Source organism: Ambystoma mexicanum, chromosome 3p, assembly GCF_040938575.1.
Source record: "Ambystoma mexicanum isolate Mex_15411 chromosome 3p, UKY_AmexF1_1, whole genome shotgun sequence".
Taxonomy (NCBI): Eukaryota; Metazoa; Chordata; class Amphibia; order Caudata; family Ambystomatidae; genus Ambystoma; species Ambystoma mexicanum.
Window position 1 is genome coordinate 883,976,472 of NC_090925.1, and position 23,875 is coordinate 884,000,346.

At 48.3% G+C, this 23,875-nt stretch overlaps 1 protein-coding gene across 2 annotated transcripts in view; it reads right to left on the minus strand.

Annotated features, from left to right (window-relative positions):
• Positions 1-23,875, minus strand: part of ACSS2 (acyl-CoA synthetase short chain family member 2) — a 948,517-nt gene that overhangs the window by 99,160 nt on the left and 825,482 nt on the right. For both annotated transcript variants that reach the window (XM_069652109.1, XM_069652108.1), the window contains 2 exons: positions 12,304-12,480; positions 5,035-5,109 (listed from right to left, as the gene is read on the minus strand). In XM_069652109.1, coding sequence (XP_069508210.1) covers positions 5,035-5,109; positions 12,304-12,480 — 252 coding nt within the window. The remainder of the gene's footprint in view (positions 1-5,034; positions 5,110-12,303; positions 12,481-23,875) is intronic.

Consider the following 23,875-nt stretch of genomic DNA (forward strand, 5'->3'; position numbering starts at 1 on the left):
CTGAAGTCGGTTTGACATCTTTCCTGAGAATTGGGACTATTGTCTTCTGAGAGCTCATTGAAGGGATCTCATTCTCAGGCGCGCCTCCAGTACCAGAAAAAGGCAGGATGCCATGAGGCCGAGCAACCTAAAGAAATCAAAGGCCGGAAGACTCTGGGCACTCTGAAATTTGGTCACCATCTGAAGAATGTCTTGAGCCCTCACCTCGGGTGGCAAGCTCTTTCCCAAGAATGTATCTATCACAGCTCCGATGTACTGGAGCTTTTGGGAAGGTGTAATATAGGACTTCTTGTAATTGAGGAAGAAGCCCAGTCTGTGAAGAGAGTGGATGGTGACTGAAATGATGTAAGGCTTGTTCGGCAGAACGCGCCCTGATCAGCCAATCGTCCAGGTAGGGGTAGACATGAATCCCCCCCTCTCCTGAGACTAGCTGCCACTACCGTCATCAGTTTGTTGAAAACACTTGGGCGGAGGCCAGCCCAAATGGCAGAACTCGAAATTGATAATGCGAGTCACTAACTGCGAACCTCAGGTATTGTTACGCTCACCTGGTCTCCACGGGGGCGTTGCACGAAGCTGAGCGATGAACGTCTGCACGTGTCTTTCTCTGTCTCACTGCTTCTCTCAAGGGTGGGCGTTTGCCTTAGGTGTTTTAATGGTGGACTCTCCGTCCTGCATCTGATTGCAGGGGCGCATTAATGTTAATAGGCTTTTCTCTGGATCTAGTTGCGTCACGGATCCTGCGGCCTGTAGAGGAATCCAGACCAGCTGTGACTCAGTAGGTAAGTTTTGATACCATTCGGTTCTTGGTATCAGTTTTGCTTAAGTGTTCTTTTGTTGCCAAAGTTGTCACTATTGTGCCTATTCCTTTGCAGGTGTGGTTTTGGAGGTGCCAGATGAAGAATTGGACTCCTCACTACGACGCTGCGCCGTATTTCTGCAAGTGAGTATTAGCGTGAGAGCGTGGCGTCGATGTGTTTAGAAATGGTTTTTCTCCTTTGCGCGACTAACCTGATGTTTCGTTTTCTCTTTCTGCAGGTGCAGTGTGACTCTGGAGCAGCGATCGCGTGAACCGCTTTGATGGAATGCTGGAAGACTGTCGCCTCTGGGTGAGTATTCACTCTTCCTTCTTGTGTCTCTTTCTGCAGGTGCAATGGTTCCCGGGAACAGCAGAAGAGAAGGCTGTCCGGATGGACGCAGAAGACTGCTTCTCTTAGGTAAGGACACAACCGCTGTTCTTCTGCTTATCTCTCTTTCCTTTTCTCCAACAGGTGCTGATGGTCTGTGGTTCCTGAGGCATGGCTGAAGACCGGGTAAACAGGAGCTGAGCAGACACAGTGAGCGTTACGCTGCAGGAGTGCGGAATAACGCAAAGCGTGTTCTGTCCTTTGAGTGTGGTTTACATAGCCTTGATCAAATAGTCCCAGGTAAAGTAGTCCCAAGCCCAGCCACACACTGGAAGCTAGACTGCATGGCTCAGTTCCTCCAGACTGGGCTATGTGTGCCTCCATGTTCACTGAATCCTTGTTCACATGATTAAATCATATGGGCCTGGCACCAACAGCGCCAGGACTGGCTCCAGGAAGGCTTCTGACAACGTTTTGGGGCCTTAAAGGTCCCCATGGGAGCCTGCAAATGGGGAAGGCTGGCCTGATCCTGACGTCTGGAGGCATGCATCATATGACAGGTATTATCTGTGCTTGAGATGGATGGGCACATGAAAATAAGCATCCAGAAGGTCCAATGACACCAACCAATCCTGGAGTTGGAGGGCCGGAAGGATCTGGGAAAGTGCAACCATCTTGAACTTATCCTTCCTGAGGAACTTGTTCAAGTATCTCAAGTCCAAGATGGGCCTCAGTCCTCTCTCCTTTTTGGGGATGAAAAAATATGGGGAGGACCATCCCTTGTTCGTCTCTGCAACAGGTACTGGTTCTATGGCATCTTTCTCTAGCAGGGTTAAAATGCCCTGCACAAGGTGCGGATCCGGAATTCTCAATGAGCGGTTCCCCGGTGGATTGTTCTGAGGGTTTCTTATGAAAGGAAGGCAGTAACCATGGGCTACGGTTTCCAGAGCCCAAGCATCTTTAGTAACGTCTCGCCATTTTTCTAGATGCTGAGACAGTCTGTCCCCCACTAGTGAACTGTGACTCAAGAACTCAGAGTGGTTTTGTGGCGGTTGCTGCAGAGGCCGATGTTAAGGAGACTGCTGCTTGAGCTGGCTTTGCACCTTTACTTCGTCCACCATGAGGAAATCTTCTCTGGCCTCTTTGACTGGCCATTCCTCTTGCCCGTCCAACTGAAGAGTAGTAGCGAAACGATCCACCCCTCCAAGGTTGTTCACTGGGGCGAAAAGGCTGAGGTTGCCTAATAGCAGCGCCTAAAGATTTGGCAGCCACTTTTGAGGTCTGCAACTTCTCAAGGCTCTCGACAGCCTTGTTGCCAAAAAGATGTGAAGTGTCAAAAGGCATGTTGAGAAGCCTAGCTTGCACATCAGGTGCAAAACCTGACTTCCTCAACCACGCAAATCTGCGCATCACGGTGCTGGTAGCCATGGATCTGCTGATGCTATCTGCAGAATCCATTCCTGATTGAAGAGACTCACACATGGCTTCTTTGCTGTCCTTAATAATAGCTAAGAAGCCATGCCTTTCTTCCCCTTCGGGAATATGCTCTGCCGTCATGGAGATACAGTCCCATAGAGTATACGAAAGCTTAGCGAGGGCGCAAGTGGAGTTGGCAGATTTTAATGCCATCCTCCCATTGGAAAATACCTTTCTCGCCCATCCATCTATGCGCTTGTTGTCCCTATCAAGAGGGATGGTAGTGTGTGCTGTTTGTTCCGAAGTAGCCGTAGCTGCCTGCACCACCAGACTCTTCGGAGTGGGGTGTTTCGACAGGTAGTCATGGTCGCTACTGGAGGCGCAGTATTTTTTGGTTAAGTTTTTGTCGACTGCAGGATTAGTCTCCCAGTTCCTAGCCACCCTTTTTTGAAATGCCACATGAAAAGGCAAAATTGGATCAGTTTGTGGGCCCTTGTCTAGAATGTCTGTGAGGTCGTCTTGGTCATAGGATAATGGGGGCCTACTCCAACCCAAGTACTCGACCACTTTTGGCATGAGCTGTCTATAAGAAGAGTCAGCATGTTCACCTGGTTCTGGTTTTCCGAATTCCAGCTCTGGAGAAGTATCAACTCCACTTGCTGTTTGCAAGTATTCATACAAATCTTCCATTCTGCTTTCTTCAGATATAAAGATTTCTGGTACATTAGGTTTACTGTACTGTAAACCAAATGGGGCTACATCGTTGTCTGAATGCTCTTCCTCTTCAAAAATAGAAGTAAGACTTGAAAAAAATCTTTTTTCGCGAGAGGAGCAAATATTTTGTCTGGTTTTGCACCCGGAGACTTCGACGTCGAAGTCGTCAACATTTTCTTTGTCTGCGCGGATTTTGAAAGGGCGTTTGGCTGTGACTGCTTAGTCGGCAAATGTGGCGCAGCTGGCGTGAAGACTTCGACGTCGAGGGCTTAGTAGGCATCGAGGGCCTGGCGGGCATCGAATGCACTGCTGGCATCGAAGGTGTCAACAACCTCAACTTCTCCCCATTTCTCGTGATCCGTAGATTTTTCAGATAGAGCCCTCAGGGGCTCTCGATGCGGATCAGGCCTTTTACCCAGGCTTGAGGGCGCGTGGGTTTATGGTTGAGACCTCTCCTTTCCGGCTTTCTTTCGATGGCTCGGTCGGAGCACTTCTTTAGTTTGTTGAAAATGTTCAACATTTCCACCCTGAATGCTTCCCTTTCAGGCGGCGTTGATTTTTTTGTAGGGCAAGCAACCCTTTCAGGGGAACCGTTAGATGAAGATGTCAACGAAGGTGACCTTTTTAGGTGCCTCTTCGATTTCTTCGAAGATGACAAGTGGTGGGAACCACTCCTTGACCTAGAACGCTTAGCCTTCTTCCACCGAGGAGAGTCTCCTCTCGACTCGTTGGTCGAAGGCCTTGCGGGTCGGGGCTTAAGGGATTTGTGGATTTTTCCTACCTTAAGTTTCCCCTTCCGTTCCCTCAAGGCTTTTCCCGTCATGGATTGGCACTTGGAACGATCAGTAGTATTGTGGTCCTCCCCAACGTAACACAGACTGATATGAAGCAGGTCGGTTACAGACATCTTTGACCCGCAATCTCGACATTTTTTAAAGCCAGACTTTGGCGTCAATGGTGTCGAAGAAGACATCATTTTCTCGATGATTTGTCAATGTTTTGTAACAAACGTCACAGAGGAGGTGCGCCGAATTTCACACGAAGCAAACGCTGTTTGCGGAACAACGTAACGGAGGCCAACGGGCGCTTCACGTGCTATATTTACCCTTCCATGAAATCACCCTCGACAGAGGCCTTTGAGGGACATCGACTCGACGCACAGCACCCTCTGCCGAAATGTTTTGCCGAAGCAGATGAGGATAGACATTACATGTCAAAGATGAGGAATACGTGGGAGGACACAATCCATTCGAAGGTGAGTTTCTCGGAAAGTAGAAAGGCGTTTATGTTGTGACTGCTTTGTAGATAATGTAGACAGTTTTGAACATGATGCATGCTTGAAAGCAAAGCCAGTACAGCTCTTTGCAACTCGTTGAGAAGAAGTTAATTGGTCACATTCTCTTAGTCTTGTGAAAATGTGCAGTGTTGCGGGCTGGACAGTGTTCAGTGGGGCATCGGTGCTTCTGCAAGTAGGGCGTTGCCACTGACCAAGTGGGAGATGACCAGTGCTTGGAAAACTTTTCTGAAATTCGAGGAAGAGATCAAAGGCTTAACTTTGCAGAGAAGCGCTGCTTAGGGAAACTACGCTGGTACACTAGGGGATGCCAATTTGATCCTACGAGCAGGAAATCTAGTCCCTCTTGCCAGACATAGCGTCCCAAATTGATTTGATTCAATCAGCATAAAGTCTTGACTCATACAAAACTAGAGTAAGAATGTAGGGAGGACATAGTAATGTTACATTAAACATTCTCTTTCTGCAAGAATGCATTCTTACCTGATCGTGTCTTTGGCAAACTTGGGGCGTTCTGTATATAATCCGGTGTTGCAATTGGTCCAATCTTTTCCCTGACTGCAAAACAAAACACAGACAAGAGCTGCAGCTATGAATTTTCTACAATTTAGATACAAACATATGAAGCTTAAACAAACAGGTAACATGACTGTTTCTTCTAATCAACAAAAGCTATAAGAATTGAAGGCTTATTTTGTCAGTTTCCATTGCATTAGCAGCAGACAGGCCTGCGATCTTCTCGTTGCCCAAATGCCATGGTAGGATATAGCACAAAGTAAGGTTTCTTTCAAAAACAAATTATTGACCTTTCATAGAGTGGATAAGGGACTCATGTTCAGTGGTTGCAAAGGTATTTTGTAAGTACTCCCTCCACTTACCCCATAAAAAGAGGGTTTCATACATGACTTCAGTTAACATGCAGATCGATTTGAAATGATATGATAAGGCATTTATAACATGCCTATACACAAGTGTTTCCCAAAGTGCTGCCCAAACATGTGACCCCACACCCAAGGAATGCTAGAAGCTAGCACACTCCCCTTGGAAGACACTTCTGAAACAGTGTGGCGTGCTTAAGAAAATTGATTTTTCACCGCACCATTCTACTTGGCTCAATGAGTGATGATCACTGGAGACATTAGAAACTCGAGGAGCAGAAATATACTAGGGTTTAAAATAAAGTACCAAGATATCAAACAGGGAGAAGGAACAAGTTACTTACCTGTTCGCCAGCATGGGTCTGGCATGGAGTCACATGCTCATGAATATTCCCAGTCAGGCTGGGAATCCTCGGTAGAAAGAAAAACTCCTCTGGCAGCCAACTTCAGATTTGTTAAGCACGTAAAGTGGCAGTATGACCAAGAAGAGGTGCAGAGGGGACAGAGGGAGGGTTCGCATGTGAATCCATGCCAGACCAATGCCGGAGAACAATAGTTACAGGTAGGTAACTTGTTCCTTCTGAAGCATGGGGTCTGCCATGGATTCACATGCTCATGAATAACGAATACAGAGTAGTAAAACATTACACAACCACGGGAGGTGGCAATCAACTCTTGCATAGCACTGCTTAGCCGACTCTGGACTCCTCCCTGGAATCCCTGTCGATGCAGTAGAACCTCGTCAAGGTGTGCATGGACCTCCACGTAGCAGACCTGCAGATGTCCAGCAAGGGATGCCGTTGTCGCAGCAATCACTCTAGTGGAATGGACTCTCGGACAGCCGGACAGCGGTCGGTTCGCCAACCGTTGACAGTGCATGATGCAGCCGGAGAGCCAACTTGAGATGGAAACCTTGGACAAGGCCTTACCATGGTTCACAGGACCAAAGTTCACAAACAGCTGTGAAGTTTTTCAAAAACTCTTCGCGCATGCCATGTAGAATTTCAGGGCACGGCCCTTTCAGCCAGTGACGAAGGTTTCCGTGGGGAATAAAACGGGCAACATCAAAGGTTTGTTGAGGTGGAATTCCAACAGAAACTTCGGCATGAAAGAGGGGTGCATCCGCAGAACCACCCTCGATTCGTGGAAAGTCAGGTATGGCTGCTTGCAGGATAGGGCCCGTATCTTACCAACCCTCCTGGCGCAGATGATGGCCACCAGGAAAGCCGTTTTGCACAAGAGGAACTTGAGAGGGGCCTGATGCATAGGCTCAAAGGGGACCCTCCCATGAGCCTCGTCAGCACCACGTTGAGTTCCCATGACGGGGCAGGAGCCTTCACCGGTAGGAATGAACGAAAAAGTCCTTTGAGGAATTCATTGATGAGACCATAGAGAAGACCTTCCTGCAGACCTGGTGTAGCGCTAGATGTACCTTAATCGAGGCAAGCACCAGTCTGGCCTTGGCCAAGGATGGTAAATATGGAAGAATCTGCGTGGTGTGAACCTCAGAGGGGTAATCTTCTGCGACCGGAACCACGTAGTGAAATGCTTCCACTTGTGACCATAGCACTTTAAAGTCAATGACATCATGGCCTAGGCGCGGACCTCCCTGCAGTCCACAGGCAACTCATTTCCTCCAAACTCTAGGGCTGCATGAGCCAAGTGCTCAGTTTGAGCGTTCCTGGGTCTTGATGCAGGACTGCACCGCCTCCTCTGGCGAGAAGTTCCGTGACCACTGGTAGCTTGATCGGAGGTGACGCTGACAGGCTGAGAAGGCAAGAATACCCAATCTGCCTCGGCCATGCCGGGGCGATGAGTATCATCCTGCACTGACACAGAGTATCAATGACTCTTAGCAGGAGAGTCAACCGGGGAAATGCGTACAGAAACATCTCTTCCACCGGGAAAGAGAACGCGTCCCCCAGACTTCGTGGTTGGTGTAATCTGCTGGCAAACATCTGGCATTTGGAGTTTTCCACCGTCGCAAATAGATCAATCGGGCCCTGCCCCACTTGGCGAAGATGTGGTCCACGTGGTCCTGCCGAAGTTCCCACTCGTGCCAGGAGCGCAAATTCCCTGCAGAGGGAATCCGCAATGGTGTTCCTACTCCTGCTAGGTGAAGAGGGACGAGGAACATGTCTTGTCCTACGTCCCAGTGCCATAAGTCTTGTGCTTCCCTCTAGAGTGCCGGGGTTCGAGTGCCCCCTTGTTTCCTGATGTAGAACATCATGGTGGTGTTGTCTGTGACAATCCTCACCACCTTGCCCTTCAGAGACCGAAGCAATGTCTTGAGGGCCCAGAACACTGCCCGTAGTTCCAGGATGTTGATATGGAGATCCTTCTCCTCCAGTAGCCACAGGCCTCTGCCGTGCAGACGTCCGGTGTGGGCTTCCCAGCAGTGGTGACCGTTTCCTGGAATGGAGGGTTCTGAAACTCTGTGCCCCGGGCGATGTTGGAGCGGACGCCCGACCACCCCACGGAACTTGTCATCCAAAGTGATCCTGTCTGCAAAGTTTCCGGACACTTGTACCCAACGAGCGTCCAGGAACTCCTGAAGAGGTTGCATCTGTAACCGGCAGAGTCGGATGAGGTAAATGCAGGACGACATCATGCCGAGCAACGACTTGATGGCCCGCACTGCGGCCGTCTTCATAAACAGCCGCTGCACATTCCCCCTGAATGGCTGCTACCCTCTCCTCCCAGGGTGATGCAAGGCAGGACACTGTATTGAGTCTGGCCCCGAGGAACAGCACGTTCTGCGATGGTGTCAAGCAGGACTTTGGATAATTGATGGAGAATCGCCGATCCATCAGCATTTTGACGTCACCTCTGTGTGTCTGACAGCCAACTCTAGCGAGCGAGCCCAGATAAGCCAGTCATCAAGGTATGGGTACAAGTGAATCCCCCGTAGATCCAGATGGGCTGCCATCAGTGCCAGGTACTTTGTGAACACTCTGGGGGACGACTTCAAGCTGAAGGTGAGGGCCTTGAACTGGTAGTGCTGTCCCTGCACTACAAAGCATAGAAACTTCCGGTGTTTTCTGTGAATGAGGACATGGAAGTAGGCGTCCTCCAGGTCCAGCGAAGTCAAGAAATTCCCTCTTTCCAGTTGGCCGAGCACGTCCGGCAACGTGACCATCCTCATTTTTGGAGACTTGAGGTACTTGTTCAGACGTTGCAGGTCTAGAATGGGCCTCCATTCTCCCATCTTCTTTCTCATCAAGAAGTATCTAGAAAATACTCCGGAGCCCCGGACTTGCTGGGGAACCAGCTCTATCGCCCCTTTTAGTAGCATGGCCCGTACCTCCTTCAAGAGCTGAGGGATGTGCTGCTCCTGAGGGACCACTGGAGGGTTCCACGGACACCCGTGCTGAAATTCCACAGTATGTTCTTGGGCGAGAGCGTCCGGCACTCATCTGTTGGTGGTGATCTTTTCCCACTTACTGACGAACCTCGTCAGCCAGCCTTCTACTGGGGTGCACGTGTAGGGGCCTGACACCTTGGCCGGTTCAGGATTGCTTTGGCGCCTGTACCCTGCTGGCGACAGCGACGCTGTCCTCCTTCACTGTAGGCCTGAGAACGTTCTCTGTGGGCTTCGTGGGTCGTGGATCTGGAAGGCTGACGGTACAAGGAGGAGAAACCGTTAGGAGACCTGCCCGACTTTCCACTGGAGGAGTGAAGGGAAGAGCGGTGCTGCTGTTGGAGGGTGCCCAGGGAACAGGGCGTCTCCATATCCGCCTTGATGGCCTGTAGGAACTAGTCAATGGCCTTCCCGAAAAGGTTATCTGTCGAAAGCCATGTCCAGTACCTTTTTTTTTTTCGGACCTCCTGGTGGAAATTTGTGGCCTTTAACCAGCCTTGGCGACAAAGGCAGACACTGTTCCCCATCTGCCGGAACCCTGTGTCGGCAACGTCCAGCGCCATTGTGATTGCGTGATCCGACGCTACTTCTCCCTCCTGGAAGAGGACTATCGCCTCCATCCTCTTGTTGTCCGGGAGCAACTCCAAAATCAGACCCAGCTTGTACCACAGCTCCCTGTCATACCTGGCTAGGATCGCCATGATGGTGGACGCCGCAGTGTAAATCTCTTTCCTCTCCATGGCGTCCATTTTCTTAACCTCACTGTCCGGAGGGATTGAAGAAGACGGGTTTGATGACTGTTTCCCCGCAGCCACCGAAACCACCGAATAAGGCGATTGTTGCGACCGCAGGGACTTGGGTGCAGATTCTGGTAGCTGGTACTACTTCTCCAGCCTATCCCGCTTGGTTGGAGCCGTGCAAGGGTTCTACAAAAGGGCCAGACCATCTTCCCACACGTCATCCAGGGGGGGGACATCACCATGATTGTATTCTTCTTGGCCTCGCTCCTCTGGTACAGGAAACCCTCCTTCCTGGTTTCTTTGGGCACAAGCTGGAACAGCTCGGAGGCTCTAGCGATCATGCAATAGAATGACCCCACCTTGTTCGGTGGGGATGCCCTAAACTGCGGGGACCTGCTGTCAGCTCTGACAATATCGTTGTCATCATGGCTGTATCCATCCTTGTACCCGTGTCTGGGTCTGCTGGGGCAAAGGGGGCGCGACGCGGATTTGGAGGTTGAAATGGGGACGTCGGATGGTCGGGGGCCTTTGCGCCATCCTCCTCTGAATCTCCCACCCCAAGGTGTGGAGGGTTGATAGGATGTCTAGAGACACATCCCTCAGTGGAACTGGCGTGATCGGAACACTAGGCCCTGTGCCGTCATCATCCTCTTCCACGTCCTCGTGGACCATGTGTAGGGACTCCAGGTCCTCGACGTAGTGGATGAAATTTCCATGGCTTGGGCCATAGCCCCTCCCCCTTTTCCACCCCGAGGGGCTGGAACCGGGTTCTGAGACAGTGCCCCCTTCTCCGGCATGCCGGCAGGCCATGTCAAAGTCACCACGGCGGGCTTGCGCCTTGGAGGGAGGGATACCTTCAGCGTTGAGGGGCCTACCTTCTCAGGGTCAGCCCCTTTAGCTTTCGAGAGAGCAGCCGCCAACAGCTCTATCATCGACAAAGACTTCTCCTGTGCCGCCTGGGCCTTTTTGCGCAGCTGAGCCTTCTCCTCGGTCCGTGGGTTCTCTGGCTTCCCCTGCAGTTTAGCTGGGTTGGATGACTTTCTCTTCGAGGAGGAGCTTGATTTCCGGCTGGCAATGGAGGTGGAAGATGATGTCCATAGCGCCCTGTCTGCCGTGGGACTCGCTTCGGCAGCGACCCCAGTGTACCCAGACTTGCAGTTCTTGGCCTTATCTTGGGCCCCCACGGGTGAGGTGCCCTCACAGGACTTATATAAGAGCGCTCCTCAGACCGACCGCCCTTGCAGCACAGGACAGAGGCCTTGGCGTTCAGCCACGAAGCCAGTTTATTGTAGCTGGCCTTCGTCGTCTTCTTGGAGAAGCCACTGCATATCTCGCAATCTCCTTCCTTGTGGTCCAGAAGCAGGCAATAGAGACATTGCAGGTGCTTGTTCTACACAAACACATTTTGAAATCTGCACTTGGTGCAGGACTTGAAGAGGGATCTTCCTTTCTTCTTCCGTCATGGTCAGAGGGCACTTCTGGAAACTTCGCCATCTTCGCCCTTGAGGGGCACTGAACTTCACCGACAATGGATCCCCGTTGTCGGCAGATGCAGAGAATAGCACACAGGCTCTTTTGGAACAAAAATAGAACCTTTTTCCATGAAAGAATGCAGAGGTAGCTCGCAGAGCAAACGCGAGAACTCCCAACATTGAAGCGTGCGGTAACAATCTGAAGAAGGCTGGCAGAGGAGGAGCTTAGGGAGAGGACTGTGAATCCATGCCAGACCCCATGTTGGAGAAACATCCTTATCCCATATACCTGGAACGAAGTGGCAGCGTTTTCCTGATGACATCCCCCGACAAAGAGCAAGAAAGAATTCAATGACGAGTTTGTCAGTAATTTCACGCCAATACTGCCAAATTAGATTGCCGTTACCACCACCCAGTTCTGGAAATTTACCAGAGTAACAAGTGGGGTGATGTTGGCGTAATTGGCAATTGTTGGAGTCCATAGCACCCCATGGGTATTTATGCAGAATTAAAGACAAAACAGAACAGTCTCCCCCTCCCTCTGCGTCTTGAGCAGGACTTTCTTAAATTCCAGAAGATTCTCAAGACTTTCCTCTTTACGTCTTCCTTCCCTTCTTCACTCCTCTGCTAATCTCACAGTTGCTGCGATTGGTGTCAGAGCCTTTATGCATCCTCGAGGCCCTTAACCTCCCACACCCAATCGCCCCTGCTTCAGTCTACCTCCAACACTCGCCTTCGCTCACCCTCCACCCTGGAGGTTCGCACTTTCCACCCAACGTGGCTCCAGGCCGTGTACCACTTACCATACGTTGCACTCCATATGCGGCTTACCCACCAGCATGGACACCGCAGCACCTACCCCCACTGCCCTCTTCCTTGCTGCACTTGCACGTTCTGAATACTCACAAGGCATAGTAGGCTCGTCCTTTTTTCCTGCCACTGTAGTTAATTTTTTAATGTATTTAATGTGTTCCATTCCCATGTTCCCTCTCTGTTGCCCTGTGGGCGCTTTGAAACAGAATTGTCTTGCTGTAGAAACGCCTAACAAGCGAACAATAAAATAAAATAAATAAATAAAACAGAGCAGTAAATTCTGATACTCTACCCTAGATGGGAGTTCTTTTAGGTGTACATCTTATGACTTTTCTTGAACATTTGTTTTTTCCCCATATAAGAGCATTCTCATGGTAACCCAATGCGATTCACCTACAGTGCAGAGGACTCTGATATCTCAGGAGCCTGACTGCCTCCACCCTAACCTGCCTGTGAAACAAAATGTCAACACAATAAATAAGACATACCTAGTCTTTTCAGTTCCTCGATTAGTGTACTGGTAAATGCATGGCCATCCTTTAAAGTTACAAAGCAGTAGAGGCACTCTCCTTTAACAGGGTGTGGATGGCTCACGACTGCTGCCTCTGCCACAGCGTAGTGTTCCACTAGTGCAGACTCCACTTCGGCAGTGCTCAGCAAGTGTCCTGGAGACAGGGTGAAAAAATATTTTGTGAGACGGTGCTGGAAAACACACAGACTGATGCAGTGCTTCCTTTCCTTATGATCTGTTGTAATGTATAAAAGTTTCCATGGTTCCAAACGGGCTACTATCGCCCAACGCACTATTTGTAAAACACAGGGACGGTGCTATACTAATACAATTCTTGTTGGTTATGTAGGCCACCAACAGCAAGCAGGAAGGCACAAGTTACAACAATTACAAGATACAATTGTTTTTTCATAACACGCTTAACTGAAGAGGTTTCTAAGCGTGAACCCGGGATTCGAAACTGTGTTGCTCTGCGTCGTCTTGCTTCCAAGACGACCGCGCTGCCACTGAGCTATACAACATAGTCTACCAAGGCAGAACAGAATAAGCCATATGAACCATTCATCTTGCCCCGCTTTAGTGTGTTGCAGGGAACATCTTTCTTTATTCAAGGTGGCATAAGCAAATGCACAGTGGCAGCCTACAGGTCATTAATATAGTTGAAGACAAATGCACATAAATGAAGATAACAACAGGGATATGTTCTGCGGGGGGTTCCGATAGGCAGCTTAATCTTGACTCTTGCCTATGTCATTCAGAAGCCTCTTATGAAATGCACCAAGTTGCTGATAGTGGTCCATCTACAATTGTAGGTTGTCTGTGGCTCCCAGCATCCCTTTTTCACCTCTTTTGCTGTCCCTATAAATTTGCATTTCGGGGGGAGGACGGGAAATATGACAGCCAGGACAAAGTCTGCATCCTGGCTGGAGGTCTGGAATCCGTCTTGAGCACTCTGATTGGCTCCCAGAGGATCATGCAAAACACTTGTTATTGAGTCTCCCATGTGTGTCTAGCCCGGGTGTCTGCAGCTAAGGGCCAAAAGCAGCAAAGGGTAAGTCCCTGTCTGGGCTTGTGTTTCAAAAGGGCCTATAGCCATAGCCCCTGCTCATGCCAGGACTTTGCTGTGCTTGCCCTTCGCCCAATTTCCGTACACACAGAGATTCATCCACCCAGCCACTCTCCATTCACTGTAGAGTTGCCATTACCTCACAGGGCCTCGGAACATAACTGTTTTGGGCCTGTTAACTGTCTTTTGGTTATGTTTGCCCCATTCTTGCCCACATCAGAACTTGCACCTGCTCCTTCCCAGCCAACCTTTCTCCACTTACTTTTCTGCTCACCAACCTACCCCTCTCCCACTTGGGCTACACCTTCCTTAACTTGCCTATTTCTCCTAACCCCCGGCAAGCACCTTGACTTTGCTCCATTCCTCCTTGTACTCACACTTCTCCACCCCATCTCTCATAGCCTTCAGCAAAACTTAGTCTTACTTAAACCTCAATCACCCCACTCCGTAGCTCTCCATCACCCTGCTGCCCTTGGCACCTGTATCCCTCAATCCAGATGCTCCCATTCCCCCAGGATTTCCATGAACATTTATCTCCTTTGCTTACCGCACAACACTTGCTTCTCTGCCCCACCTTCCATCACTCTTTCACTTGGCTTGTGGAATGCACAATCTCTCTGCAACAGGTCTTCCTACATCGCTGACTACTTTGACTCTCATCACCCTCAACTTCCATTTTTGCTATCTGTGGTAGGTCAGAAGGAGGTGGACCAAATGGTGGCATTCTTAGAATTCTTTTTTATTAAAATATTAAGAAAGAAGACCTATCTGTCCCTATAACAAAGGTTTGCCCTACCTGACACAAACTAACTATGGGCCTTGTTGTCAGTAAGGCAGTCCAAAGCAATGAACCGTACTCCGTCCAAAAGCTATCCTATTCAAACCCTGCCACTAATCAAAAGAAAAAAAGGGATCCAAGAGAATGATTCCCTTCTCCTGCACAGGCTTCTTTCAGCCTCAACAGTCTATTTCAAATAGTTCTTAGTAACCATGTGAATCGAATCCTTTAATAATTCTAGGGGATTTGTACAACTTTTCTGCTTCCCCTTTGCTTTCAATACAGTTCCTTGGTTTCACACAATAGGGTCTTGACCCTTCTCCCTTTTGGACTCTTGCAGTGTCTCTAAACGGCTATCTGGACCATTATGTCGAGTCCCTTTGCACCCTTCACTTCCTTTAGGGTATTCAGAACCACTGGGACAAGTATGATGGGTCCACTTATATCTTATCTTCACTTTCTTTAAGGTCACAACCAATGGGACAAGTATGATTAGTCCCCTGAGGCTCTTCCTGCCTTGTTCCCCCACCACCCCACGGTCAATAGCCGCTCCCGTTACCTTGTTTCTGAAGGATTTACATCACCTGTTCTTCCTGTGCGGTCGGGCTGCCTCTTGTCTCTTCTGTAGTCCAACATGTCTTCTTTCTCCAGGCACCAGAGTGCGGCTCCGCTGAGCATTTGCAGTTGTGGTCTGGGTGTTGCTTGAGAACCAGCCGGTCCACCTCTTTACAGTCACGTCACCGTCTCGATTCCCGTTCTTGGGGATACACGGTTTGGCTCTTGGCCCTCTCTGTGCTTCTTCCGCATTGTGGTTGCCGGAGTCCTCTAGGACAAGGACTTCCTGTGGCTCACTGGTCTCTCGCCAGCTTTGAACCTCCCGGGTTCCACCAACAACATACATTGGTTGTTCTTCTGTTTTAAAGAGGAAGTACTGGTCCCTCCCTGGCGTAGAATCATAGCCCTTTGTCTCTCTCTCTCATGAGCGTTCTTCCTCACTTGCTCAATCTTCTTAATCCCAGTATGGTTGTATTACTAACACCAACTGAATGGCAAATGTTTAACAATCTCACCTTGACAGACAGAAGAGTCCAATCTGGAAGAGCCAAATGCAGCAGTGAAAGCCCTCCTGGAACAGTCCTGCCCTCCCCGACCCGGAATGAGGTTAACCAGGAGAAAGGACAGGGCCACCAGGGAAACCCTCTGGGGAAGAAAACCCTGGTCAAATCTGGGAATCTGGTGACTCAGAGTGGTTGCGAGGTGTCTCCGGTTCTTGGCAATGGATGGCAGACGGGAAGGTTTCTTCTGAATGCAAAAATGAAGACAGGAGATGAGAGAGGATCTTCAATATAAGGAGGAAGTCAGAATAGTGGAAAGATATGAGGAAGGGAATTCATCTCACCAGCGACGGCTGTAGTAAGTACTGACAGGACCGTACTAATCGAACGGAAGCAAGACGGATGGAGTACAAGGTCGCTACAACAAATAGAAGGGTAAGTATAGCACACCGAAAGGATGAAAAGATTCTTAAAGAGGATGCACTTTAATTTCCAAATATATGACAAAGCCTGGGACGGTGAGCTTGGGTTGGTAAAGGAGGGAAGTGCTAGAATGGCGGATCGAGAGGCTTGAGAAAGTAGAGCCGACGGGAGACCCTGCTGATGCGATCTGGGAGGAGAGGAGAAAACAAGGTTAGTAATGTAGAGAAAGTCTTATCTTGGAAGGATAGCAAGGTAATAGAAACCTAGTGGCAACAGAAGCGACGTGAAGAATTCTCGGCTTCAGTTCCGGATAAAGGATCACGTGAGCGATTGTTTGCGTCTAGGGAGAACGTGCAGAGACTGGACCGCTGCACTCCACCTGGAGATTATAATGAGGAACCATCTTGGAAGTACTATTCCGAAGCATACCGCAGAAGCGGTTACGAGCCCAGAGAGACCACCAATCGAAATGTGTAACAGGTTGGCTGCCAACCACTGGGTCATCTTTATTTCTGTTATCCTCTTATTCTTCTCCTCAGTATGTGTGTATCTGTGTTTGTCTGATGATGAGTTGGTGTGACAGTACAATAAAAACACTGACTTGTGGAGGAATTTTCTCCTGAAGCCTTGATGGTTTCAATGGTTCTTCATAGAGGAATTTTGTGAGTTCCTTGATGGAACGGGAGTTCTTTTCCCCAAGAGGGGAGTCTCTCCCAGTGAAACCCTGCTTACACCACTAGGGGGAATGTTGCGTAGCGGCTCACCTCCCTAGCCCCACAGGGAAGGGCTCCCCTCTGGGGAGAAGTGGCGAGATCCTGTGAATCATCACATATCATAGAAACCCGGATATCCTCATGAATTTACTACACTAAGAGCTCTCCACACTGACTCTGCTACCTTCTCCCACTATCCCTGATATGTTGGGAAGGGTGGGGGTCTGGTGTTACCTATTAATAAGGCCCTCACCACTGTCTCCCTGCTCCCCCACTGACATCACATATTCTTATGTGTATGCCATAATTCAACTCCCTGCTCCTACTCCTCTCCAGTTCAGAATCTCTATTGGTCCCGCTTGACCTCTCAACTTCTTCTCTGACCTGAACTTTCATCTTCACCTTGAATAACTGGATAACAAAATCCTGATTGTCATGCTGGGAGACAGAAACCTTCCCAAATCCTCCACAGCCACCTCCCTTGAACGTAATCCCATCCTATCTGACCACTCCCTCTACTCCCAGCTTAGCCACTCTGGTGGGAACTCTTGATCTCATCTTTCCCTCCACTTCATGCTCGTCCTCACACCTCTCAATTGACCCCTCTCCCTCGAAACATTACACTGTTCACTTTAACATCAAGGTCCCTATTCTACACTCTTCTATGACCAGGAGAAATTCAAGCAGGACTCTATCACTCTATAACATTGAATACGAGAGGACCTCTCTCCAGTCTCTTGTCCCTAATCATGCCTCTTCCATTGACTGTACTTTTTCTGCCTTTCATTATGTATTCTTCACAAAAGTTATCTCCTCTCTTTGCAGACACCCCTGCAAACTTGATCTACCCCCAAGCTGTGCTCACACCTATAAAACCACTATCCTCCATTTCTGCTAATGACTTCCTCACTGCTTTCCCTCAAAAACCTCTCAAACTTCATAACAATCACACCACTCCTTTCTCTCCCTCTGCCACCCTCCCATTGCACCACCTCTCCCTCCAAACCCTTCTCCTCTCAAATGCTTCCCCCTGGCCTATCCTACCAAATGATCACCCATCCTTCGCAGCTCTAACTCAGCTTGAGCTCTTATCGACTCATTTGCTTCACAAACTGTCTTAGCATTAAGACAAACGACTTGGCATCACTTAGCCATATCTCTCTGATCTCTTTAACCTCTCTGCACTATTCTCTGCCTCCTTCAATTCTGCAATTGTCCTAAAACTTGTGTGTCTTTTTAAAGACTACAATATGATAGGATGGTCTTTTAGTTGACCAGAACTGCTCGGCCCCCATTATTTCCTATGAACAGTTGCATATTGCTTAACTTCAGGTGGTTGACATATGCAACTGATGGCCCCCTCCCGAAAAACAAATCCCTCCACCTCCACTTGTTCCCCTTTACCTTGTCCACCAACCTCTCTGCACTATTCTCTGCCTCCTTCAATTCTGTAGTTGCCCTAAACCTTGTGTGTCTTTTTAAAGACTACAATATGATCTTTTACTCGACCCCCAACTGCATGCCCCCTATTATTCCCTATGAGAAGTTTCATATTGCTCAACCGAAGGTGGCTGACATATGCATCTGCTCATCCCCTTGCAAAACAAACCCCTCCAATTCTGCCCTTTTACCTCTCCCCCAAAACCATTCCCTCCCTTTTGTCATCCTTTCAGGGGGACCCACCCTAGACCCACCTTTCATACACCCCTCCATTGCTTCACCCACTACCATGTGCTGTACCAAACCCTACCACCCGTCCTACATTCCACCCATTAGTTACCCCAGTCCTACCCCATCCCCACATTCCAAGCATACCCCACCATATATTTTCCCACCCCAACCCCCTCAACACCTTGCAAGAATACCCCATACATTCATAGATTTCCCCAAACACCCTCCATTTTGGCTACCTTTCTGGTGGGCCCCCCTCTAATACCCTTTCCTATGACCCCCCCATTGCTCCACCTGGACACCACCACCCACGTTTTGCACCAACTCCTACCACCCCTGCCCCTATTCCTCCTGTTAATTAGCCCTGCTCCACTAGCACAACAAAAGTGCGGTGTGACCTAGGACGCTGGTGCAATCCTACAGATTGGAAAGGATCCTGTTGGCAACTATGGACTCTTCTCTGTCTCCTTCAAATCTGCAATTGTCCTAACCCTTTGGTTGTCATTTATAGAGTACAACCTGCTTGATCGTCTACTACCTGATCCCAACGGCACGCCCCCTATTATTCCCTATGAGTAGTTTCATATTGCTCGACCGAAGGTGGTGGAAAGCCTTTTTACCTGTCCCCCAACACCCTCCCGTCCCTTTCCTCTTCCTTTCAGGGGGTTGCCCCCTGGAACCACGGTTCATACACCCCCTCCATTGCTTCACCATGTCTTCACTGCCCCAACCCTTGCCACCCTTCCCCCATTACCTCCATTAGTTACCCCTGTCCCACCAGCGCTGCCCCATCCCCCACATTACAAGCTTACTCTACCATACATTCTCACACCAAACCCCCTCAACTCCTTGCAAGCATTCCCCACCATACGTTTCACCCTTCTACCTCAGCCCCCTTCCCAAATTGCATGCATGCCGCCCAATATGCATTCCCCAACACCCTCCCATCAGAGCTCTCTTCTCACCTTCTTGATTTGTGGGCCTGCTAATCACAAAAAAGTCTATCAGTTGGACAGTTCAACCTGTTTAAAAGGACTACGATCTAAACTGGTGACCACTTAATTACCAGCAGTTGTAGCAAAAAGTAGTTTCGGTCGAGTAAAAGGTCTGGTACCGAAGGCCTCTGCTAACTCAAACATCCCGCTTAGCTAACCCCCAGCTTTCCCCTTTCCCCTAAGGTCCTTAAGCAGATGGCCATCAACTGGATCACTAAGGACCTAGAACATAATGACCTTGAAGATCAACAACAATCTGGCTTCCATAGTAAACACTCCATCGGGACTGCACTCATGCATATTCTCCAACTTTCTCTCACGTTCTCACCACTTCAAACTATCTTCAATACTAATCATTTGCAGACCTCTATGCCGCTTCCGATACTGTTGACCACTCCTCTCTCCTTCTCACTCTAAAGGAGAAGTTATTGCAAAGATTCTTCCCTCCTATCTGGAATGTTGCTCTGTTCAAATCTTCCTGAACTCGCAAACCACTGACCCATAACTTCTCTGTGTTTTGTCCCCCAAGGATCAGTCCTTGGACACCGGCTCTTAATCCTATATGAGTCTGCCCTAGAAAGGCTGCTCTCTTTCTTTGGCTTTCATGATCACCTCTTTGCTGAAAACACTCAAAACGTTTTCACCTGTCACTCCTTCATCCCAGCCACCTTAGAACTCATTAGCAACTGTCACACTGCAATCCGTACTGGATGGCTCTGCGCTGCCTGAACCTGAACTCTTCAAAAGAGGAAGTCATTTTTCTCCTGGCTTCCAATGCCATCCCTACCCACCCCCTCTCCAATCTCCTTCCCACCTGACCTATTTGATCCCTCCCACAAGGCTTGCAACTTTCGGGTCCCCATTGATAGCACCCTCCGACTTCAGTAATTCATCACTGCCACCGCCTCTGTTGCTTCATTAAACTTCTCAACATTTGGAAAATTCATCAATTTCTTACCTATCACTTTACGAAAAAAACTCTAGTCTCCATATTCAGCAATCTCGACTACTAATCAAGCATAATACTTGGCCTTACTCTCTACACCTTCCTTCCACTAGACAAAGTCCAAAACTTTGCTACCCGCAATCTCTCCAACCTACCCAAATCCTCCCCCACATCTACCGCCTGACACCATGCTGGTTGGCTCACAGTTAGAAAAGATTTTCTTTTGGCTGCTTTCCCTCCATAGACATCAATGGCACACCCTAACATTTTGCTATTGTCTGTTACCTGTTCTGACATTTGGAGGCAAGTGAAGTCTTTTCATTTCACTTGCCTTGCTAAGATCATCTGTTTTGGAGGCACTGATCAGTCCTCAAGGCCAGCAGGGCAGCAAAACGGTTTATTTTTCCCTACACATGTCACCTTACAGTGAAGTGAGGTAGAGAAACTTTGTGTCTCCATAGGTTTGAGATCTGTGACTTTGTGGTTGCTTGCATGATGAGCTGGTGGCAGCAGATACTTTAACATTTTAGTTTTGATTGTCTCGTACATATTTGCATTTAAACGCTTAATGCCATTTAGAGTACCATATACGCTAAAATGGTGGTGCCATAAGATTGTTGCCTGCCTTTTGGCCAGCTTGTAGTTTGGCCTTCTTCCTGCCCTCACAGGGCTGGATTTGTCAAATAAGGTAAGCTCTTTCCCAGGGAAAGCCCCAGCTTTTACAGGCAAAGTGGCAGGATGGGTTTGTCACCTGATATGGGACTGGGACTGTCTGGTCCCAGTCCACATCCATGCCACAGTATCTCTGTTGCTGGGCCGATGTGGTAGCCAGAGGCTGTCCAGGATTGGACAGACCCTGCCAGTTTGAATGGTGAAGATCCTTACCATTGGTGGACCCAGGAGCAGTTTGAATCCTGGATAAAGGGAGGACTCCTGCCGCCATTCTTCAGATCGAGCATTCTTCTGAAGAACTGGAAAGTCAGGCAGCATTGCTTTCTTCAATTGTCCTGGCAAAGCCCTGGGCCTTCATCAGTGTTTTGCCCGCTAGACTGGCAGGAACAACCAGTACAATCTCTTCTTGAGTATCCGGCCCTTGGAAGCCTTCGGAATCGCCCCAGAACCATCCTGTGGGCTGACCAGCTTCTTCCTGTGTTACCTCGCTGCATATGTCACCGTCCTGAGTTGAGTTTTGGGACTCTGCAGATCCTTCACTTGTGAAACAAGAAGCCTCCCCACTGCAATTGCAGTTCTACAACATGGAGAGTGGCGCTGCAGGACCAGTCTCTGTTCCCACCACAAGGGTAGACCTCCACCACTTTTTTGGAGTGGCCATCGCTGAGCGCCGTCTGCATCGTGCCCTGGTGGTGCTCTGAGGTCCTCACCCCGGACTGGTGACCATTTCTTCAGCCTAGCAGAGGTGTCCAGCTGCCTAGTTCCCACAACCAACCCTTTGGAGCACAGAACCGTTAACTAGCTGGACCCAAAATCTGAAGCAGAAAGTGACCTCTGCACCCGAGACCACCTTCAGTGGAACCAAGGCACGAGATAAGGGGGCCCACCAATTTCACCAACTTGTAGCGTGCACCCTCAGTGAATGTAGTGCAGAGGGTGAGTAAACGTACATGTTCCAATCACCACTAACTCCATGTTTAACAGGCATAAAGTATTTGCTCTACCTCTCCCTTGCCGGTCTGTGATCAGTGGAGTTCTATTCAAAAATCCTCTTCTGGGTTTCCCCTAAGTTGGTTGGATTGGCAGAGGGTTGGCTAAGAACTTTTCTTTAATTATTTCTTAACTTTGAGACCCTTACAAACTGCCTGTTGGCTTTGCCAGCACTTATTCACAAGCTTAAAAAGACTCCTTCCCTTCAGAAGAGGACTGGTTTAGGACTTGTGACTCTAGAGCAATAGGCCCCATCTTTCCTAGTTAGGGAAATACTTGTTCCGGTGTAGTAACTTATATTTTAAGGTTTGGTAGAGTGGTTCTAACTTGTTTACTTTCCTCATAGTAGTTCTCTAACTGGTTCTTGTATTCACTTGCTTTGCTATCCTAAAGCATTCTGAAACTAATCTAACTGTATTCTAAAGGCATTTATATTGCACCTTGAAACACTTGTGTATAGGTACGTTATAAATGGCAGAGCAGACCAAAGGTGAACCTATATATATAATAAATGTTTAGTGTATTGCTTACCTGTGGTGTTACATTGCTTTGAGTTAGTCTAAGGCCTAAATAAATAACCATATTTGTATACATTCTACCTAACTTGAGCCCTCTTTGTGCATTTAACTGAACCCGTTACTACTCTCACACTTCCCAAGTCTAAGCCTGACTGCTCAGTCAAACTATCCAGATAAAGTGTGGCTAGACATTAGTGTTTCCCCATTTACCAGAATAGGATGGTCTCTCAGAATTTGTCCACAGGGCCGATTCTGAAAAGACATGTTAATTTTCATGCAGAACCGCTCCCTTTTCAAATTCCTTCTACTAGTTTACAATGCTATCAATAGTTTTCCACCTCAGTACGTTTCTGATTGTACCTCTGAAATCCACATCACTGTTTCAAGCCACGCATTATGCCTCCTTGTGTTTCCACTATCCCTCCCTACTGCCCAGCACCATTGGAACTCACTGACTATTACAATCAAAGCCAAACAGACGGCGGATCACTAAAAAGCTTGGCTTAACCTTAACTTATTTGACAAATAGGGCGCTCCCCCTGATCTGTCCTTATCCTCTCTACCTGACCCCACTACTCCCACCAGTGCCGCATAATAATGCAATTTTGTCTATTTATAGGGAAATCCTCTTGAGTTTGAAGCACTTTGCCTCCCTCCCCCCTTTGCAAGTCAGTTGCATTTTAGATTTTATTTTATCTTTGTTTATGTCCCCAGTCTATGTCCCACTCTGTTCACAACCTATAACTTTTCACCACTTGTTCTCATCTTGGTGCTATTGTACAGGTACCCTTCCGAGGGAATGCCTCTGCCATCTGTAAATGTGTTATTAAAAGTCATTTCTGATGTAAATTGACATCCCTTTTCTTCAAATAAATACAAATGAGGGACGAATACACTACACGGGCTGGCAGCTATCCCCATATCCAAAAGCAAAAATGAACCGTCCTGCAGCCACCCTCTATTACCCATCTCATATTCCCACCCCCAACATCAAAAAGCGAAATACCTGGCGTCTTGACACCCTCTCCTACTTCCCTGGGTTGTCCATCCATCCTTCTCAAACCAAATACATGGTGTATTACCACTCTCTCAAGTTTGTTTTCCCATGTTCTATTAATCAAAAACAGTGCTTGGTGTAAATGCGCATGTGATGTCATCAGTGATGTCATCAATGACATTTGTGATGTCATCTTTGATGTCCTGGGTGTTAGGCTTAGCAGTGCACGGTGGTGGCGCGAGTTATGGTTGCTTAGCTTACCATAACTGGCGAATTTCAAGGGTTTTTCGGTTTTACTTGGAACCATAACGTCCCTTTAACAAAGTTTTTTCACTGAATATATATATATATATATATACTTGCACTTGCACTTTATATATATACAGTATTGTATTTATAATTGTTAGCTTTTGGCACGACTAGCTTTCTAGCTTTTATAGGAACTTATTTGCATTTTATACCACAGCTGCGCACTAGTTGCAGACTTTGTATGAATTTACATCTCTTGCTTATGTGTATTTATTCCTGTACAACAAATGTTATTGCCATTTATTATATTGCCTGCCTTCTACATTTATTCAATGTATATTTCGAATATTTAAATGTTGGTTTTCAATGTGCTTTGCATTTTCTTGCTGGGTCTAACATGCTTTCTCTATGACTCATGCAGCTTTTTACCACACTCTAAAATGGCCGCCATGGTGGCGTGCAAGGTTATGAGCTTA